We start from the raw sequence: 6,126 nt of genomic DNA on the forward strand, positions 1-6,126 counted from the left end.
TAAAATCCACCGAAATTAATAATCACAGTAAAATTAAAGCGAGTTACTGTAAAACTTATCTTAAAACGAGTTTCAATAAGGAAACAATCTAAATCACAATTACATGTTAATTGAATATTTGTTTTTTAAAATAAAATGACTTTCCTTTCACGTAAAAGACATATCACATCATGCTAATGCATTTTAGTATGTTTCACAGGCGGCGAAAAACTATGAATTCATGAATTGGATATACTGCATTTCAATTTTCATTTTTATCATATTAAATATTTGAAGTCGATCAATAAAAAAAGAGGTTCTTGAGTTACGTTATATATGACATTGCAGAGAACTTGTTGAATAAAATATCAAGTATTAACATTAAGGCAAAAAAAAATTGCTTACTTTTTCTCAGAAGCAACGACCTTCATCTAATTTGATGAAAATATCTTTTAAAAAGTTTAAAAACGCATGCCATCACACAAATTGAGTAAAATTTATAATAATGGTATACAAAAAAACATATGTTTTAGAAATCTTGAACCGTTTTAAACCAAAATACCGAAAAACTTCGGCACCGTAATATAGCGTCAAATTAAACCAAATTATCGTGTAGCAAATTAAAACATATTAAATTTGTAATATTGAGATTATGTACATAATAATATGGTTCAAAGTACCGACATTACTGTTCAAGGAGGAACTGATTTTTTCGAGAGTGGATGAACTTTTTTTTTATTTTACTAAATTTATCGCAAAAACTACTTTTACTATGTAATTTCAGAAATGAGAAAGGAAGTCGAATGTTTTAATCTGATAATCAAGATTGCTTTTTGAACGATAATTAAAACAATGATTATAATTATATAAATTTAAACGTTAAATGAGTGAGAAAATTATAATATACTTTATTGATTTCCTCATCATCTAGAATGATGCTTCAAAAGCTTAATTTTTATGTGAATATGTATTCTTTATTTTATTTTTCAGGCCGTCCAGGGACAGTCTTCCACTGACCAAAACAACGATTGGTTTTCCCATCTTCCGTCATCTTCATTTCCAGTTATATATAGTAGTAGACATGTCCTAGGTATTCCTTACAACAATTCATATCAATCGTATCCCTCATCTTCAAATGAAAGTAACAATGATGTTGTGGCTTTAGTCCTTTACACTGTTCTTTCAGTACTCGGCACTACAGTAAACATTTTTCAAATAAGTTCTTTAATTATACAAGATACGTTACGGCACCATGGAAACGTTTTCCTAGCAAATCAAGCCCTAGCGAATCTTTTAATAACAACTTTGGGTTTCCCCGCTTCTTGCATTGCCATCTTATCAAACACACATCACTACCCGTTTGTCTGTTATTGGCAATGGTACAGTGCTCTTTTATCATTTTTTACATCAACTATCAATTACTTTTTTATGGCGTTAGAAAATTTACTACGTGCTTACCGTAAACGTAACCGTAGTTCGAACAACGACACATACTCGTGCTGTTGCAGAGTGACATTTGTTGTTTCCGCAGTATTTTTCTCATGGATTGCTTCTGCCATGTGGATTTTGGTCATTGTATTTTACGACAATAATTACGATATTTGTAATCGTCAATATGGATATAACCTAACATTTTTAATTTTTCTGGCACCAATTTCTTTGACTATCATTACTTTTGCTTTGACAGTTCATCGCTACAAGAGGCAATTGAAAGAATTGGAGTCTCGCCAATGTCTTGAAAGTCGAGAAGAAAATTTGCATAGACAACTGTTTAAAAGCAATGCCTTAGCTTATTTATTATTCCTGTGTTTTTGGATGCCATTTACTATATCCGTTTCAACATCAGTTTCAGAAACCTCGCGCTATGCTACATTGTCCACTTTAAGCCCATCAACTGTTTCGCATGCTAAATACTATTATTTTTCAAATCCAGCAAACACGGTAGAAACGTTACTTGGGATAGCTCAAGCTTACAGCTGTTTTTGCGGGTTAGTGTATGCATTCACAAACAGCTCTTTTGGGCAAGCATTTATTTACTTGACAAGGTACTTCTGCTGTAAGTCTCATCCAGAGTTCACCAAGAGTACCTTCCAAGAAAAGCCCAGAGGTACAGTCAGGGTCCATATAGGCATGGAAACTCGGGTAGGTGAAAGAAGTGCTAGAGCAAATAAGTTGATGGCAGTGGTAATGCATGATAGTCCTCGAAGTATACACTATCTCTAAAAGTACCCATAAGTTTCTCTAAGTATACATTTATTACTTCACATACCACTAGCCATGAAGACAGCTATCTATTACCTATATATATCCATCAGCACTATTCATATACAACAGCATAATTAGTGGTGATAAAAAAAGATATATTTTTGAAAAGTTAAAACTACTATTACAAGAGCTCTTCGCACAAGGCATTATAAGAATTTCAAAGGGTATAGAGCTAGTTCATTTCATAGGTATAGTGACGCTAGACAGGTTTGAGAGAATAGTTATTTCAGATAGAGATTTTATACAACGATTGGTAAGCTGAGGAGTTTTTAAAAACTACTTAAGTATGCTCCTTCTTTTTTTGAAAAGTGCACTTAAGAATTTTCATCACCAGAAGCTGCCAGACTGTTAGGTGTGAGGGTGGAAGTTTAAAGAAAGTATGTTCATGCCCGAATTATTATTCAAGTTATCATACTTACCAGAAACACTAAAGACTTTCTTACTGATATGTATTGAGTGTGAATGTGTGATAATTATTTATAGTATGTTATTATATTTACATATCATGTTAAAAGAAAGATTATGTTCAATCTTTCACGAACAACTGCTTATCCTCTTCCTTTTTACGTGGTAGTAGTTAGTTAAAATAGACTCTATGTAAATAGAATCTGGTCAGTTATACTTTACTGTTATCAAGGAATCAAGCGTGTAATATCAGAAGACGAGATTCCCTACCTTAATAGGTAGTTGGCCATATTCTACTTACACTAAATCTTGTTAGAAACACCTGAGAATTCTCTTATTTCTAAAAAAAATGTTTTCAGTTTCTCAATGTATAAATAACATACTAATTAATTGTATGAGTGCTCATATATAAATGAATAATTTTAAATAAATGAAACTTGCTTAAAATTTTTCAAAACATTTAAAATAAAATTCTTTAAAATTAAAATTTTAATTTTTTCAGTTGTTTAAAATAATCTTTATTACTGAAACTTCGTTTATAGCATTTAATGATCATAATGAATCGTGTGTATTGTGCTCCATTTCAACAAAAAATACTCCTGTATTTTGTGGTTGGTGTGTAGCTTTTTTTAAAACTTTAACAGTTCCCCACTAACAGATAATATTTCAATTCAATGCATTTATTTAATAGCTTTGCTAAAGTGCATTTTAAAAATACAATAGTTTTTTTATGATGATTTAAAATTTAAAATTTTCTGGATTTTTTAATTGAAAACATCACAGATTTACCTGATTTATTTCAAAATTGTCACTTCGTGATTTTGTTTTCAAAATTTGATTTATGACTTGCAAATATTTAAACTTATAGTGCAATTCTAGTTTGAAAAAGCTTTGCTGAACATTTTAGAATTTCCTAAACCAATTACGTTAATTAAACAAGTCATTGAAAAATACATTGATCTTACATAACAACGTTATGTCCTAAATCAATAGTTGTATCTACGATCATTTGCGATGTAAATCAGCTTCATATCATAATACCATTACAGTCAAACCTTTGAATGTTTTGTGATATTAGTGCTTTGTTAAGAACGCAACGTAACATGACTTTCAGTCTTTTTTTAGAAAATAAGTGAATTTTAGAAATGCTGAATATTGTTGTAAATATCAATAATTTACTGTGAAAAACAAAACTTAATTGGTTGAAACTAAAACATGAATATGTCTTCTTAGAATTCTAGATGGTTCATACGTTTTCCAAAGAAATATAATGATTTGTTTGAATGAGCAATATTTTCGCAAAAAAGAGTTTTATTTATGTATAAATATTGCATTTATATGAGGATCGTTTTTGACAAATCCTAAATAGCCACCAATTCAACCCAGATAAGTAACAAAAGAGCTTGTGACGAAAAATTAGTAGCAGATATTAAATTTGAAAACAGATATTTTTAAGATTAAATGTACTCACATCTCTTTAAATTAATACCAACATTCCAGCTTTTTGTGTTTGTAATAAAAAGTAAAAACATTTTACAACTAATCATTACATTGTGGCTTGTCTTATAAATCGTTTACTTGCAATAAAACAGTACGGTATTGCATAATATTTATTTTAAAAAAGAGAAAAGTAAATTAGTATTTTATGAAAAATTCTAAATATTAGACGTGACAATTATATTTCACATGCATCATAAGCTGTTTTAATAAGTAGTATATTATTTTAAACTAATACTTGAAACATGTTGCCATTTTTTTGTTCATTTACTTAAAATTTTAAATTTTTTAATCAGTAATTAAATTATAATGCAACTATAATACATTTAAGAAACTAATTGCTTTTAAAAAGTCTTTGAAAGAAATAAAAAAAAGAGGAAAAATTAAAACTTTTAAATTGTTAGCAACTAACTAAGTCACAATGAAACCAAAGTACATTTCGAAAATTGTTAGCCTTTGAGAAGTCTTTGAAAAATATTTTTAAAAAAATGCGGAAAAAATTAAAATTTTAAAATTCATGAAACTGTTTCAAACAAATAATCCAGTATTTATTCATATCAGCTAATATGAACAAGTGAAGTTTGTAAGCATTAATGACATAACCAAAATCTCAGTTCACTGTGAAGCTGAGGTGGACAAATAATAATAACATATAAATCTAATTGTTATGTTCTAATACTTTAAAAAATGCTTTTTATCCTGCTTTAAATAATGGGAAATTGCTCATTATTTTTGTTTCATATATGAAAATTTCTAAATAAAATACATTTCATAATCTTTCCCCAGATATTTTATAAATAATCAAAAACAATATAATTGTAAATACTGTAACAAGTAATGCAAATGGAAGACTCTTCAAAATTCTCAGTAATATCTTAGACTATTTAAAGAAATTAAATATACAGTCTGCTTCAAGCTTAATACAAAATTCTATCCGTATTCTTATTCCAAAATAAATATCTGAAAATTAATATATGTTTCTGGCTAATCTATGGTTTAAAAAGTTTTAACCTGATTGTCCGCATAATTTATTTAAAAAAAATTTAAATGATCCTGAGACTGATTAAATTTCTTATAAAGCGCGTTAATTCTACATGCAAAAAATTCAATTCAAAATAAAATAAAAATTCCAAAAGCTTACTTATCGTATGTTAGTAATCAATCAAATAAGAACTCTTTTGTTCTGCATAATAATAATCATGATAAATTTTAATAACTTTGATGTGAAATAAATATGCACAAATAAAAAATGTTTATTATGCGAAAGTGGATTCAAATGAGGGTTCTTCATTAAGCTCCCTTTAAAATAGCAAGTTACATTCTTAAGCAAAAAAAAATTAAAAAAAAGGTAATTATTTTGAAAAATGTAAAAAGAAAAAGGAAAGAAAATGTTTGTAAATAAACTTTTTGTAACAGTTGAACGAGATAAAAAAATTTATATGAAAAATTAATTTGATCAAAAATTATTGATAACATTCATAGAAATTTAATAATGAGGATTTTTTTTCTGTCAGATATGTTTAAACAAACATTTATAAAACAAAAAGATTTATCAGTAAAAGAAAAAGACTTATCAGTAAAAAGAATATGCTAGACGAAAAATAAAATCAGGCAATTGGCGCTATTTATCTTAGAATAACGAATAAGTAACTGCCATACTGAACGGACCCTCCACAATTCCTTAATTTTTTAGTTGGCTAATTCCGAGTAAAAGATGATAATGCTAGAAACATGTCTATAACACAAACATTCAACTTACTTCTAGAACGTGAATGAAATTATTTTAAATCTATATTCTAAACTGAGTTAAACAATGTTTGATTACATTCAAAAGTTTTGAAACATTTAAACACATATTTTAGCATTCTAAATGCTTTTGTTTAATGCACGAATTTAACTGATAGTATGACGAAATTTTTATAATGTATTTTAACCCTAAAAAATTGAGCGCATTTTAACTTTTTATTAAACATTTTCTTT

The 6,126-nt window shown here is 27.9% G+C and overlaps 1 protein-coding gene across 1 annotated transcript; it reads left to right on the forward strand.

Moving 5' to 3' along the window:
* Nucleotides 1–963: 963 nt before the first annotated feature.
* LOC107448938 (neuropeptide Y receptor type 2-like) lies at nucleotides 964–5,538 on the forward strand (the record flags this gene model as incomplete). Its single annotated transcript, XM_016064311.3, has 1 exon — nucleotides 964–5,538. A coding segment is annotated over one exon (1,239 nt), but the record flags the coding sequence as incomplete, so codon positions are not given.
* Nucleotides 5,539–6,126: the final 588 nt, after the last annotated feature.

The sequence above is a fragment of the Parasteatoda tepidariorum genome, chromosome X1 (genome assembly GCF_043381705.1).
Source record: "Parasteatoda tepidariorum isolate YZ-2023 chromosome X1, CAS_Ptep_4.0, whole genome shotgun sequence".
NCBI lineage: Eukaryota > Metazoa > Arthropoda > Arachnida > Araneae > Theridiidae > Parasteatoda > Parasteatoda tepidariorum.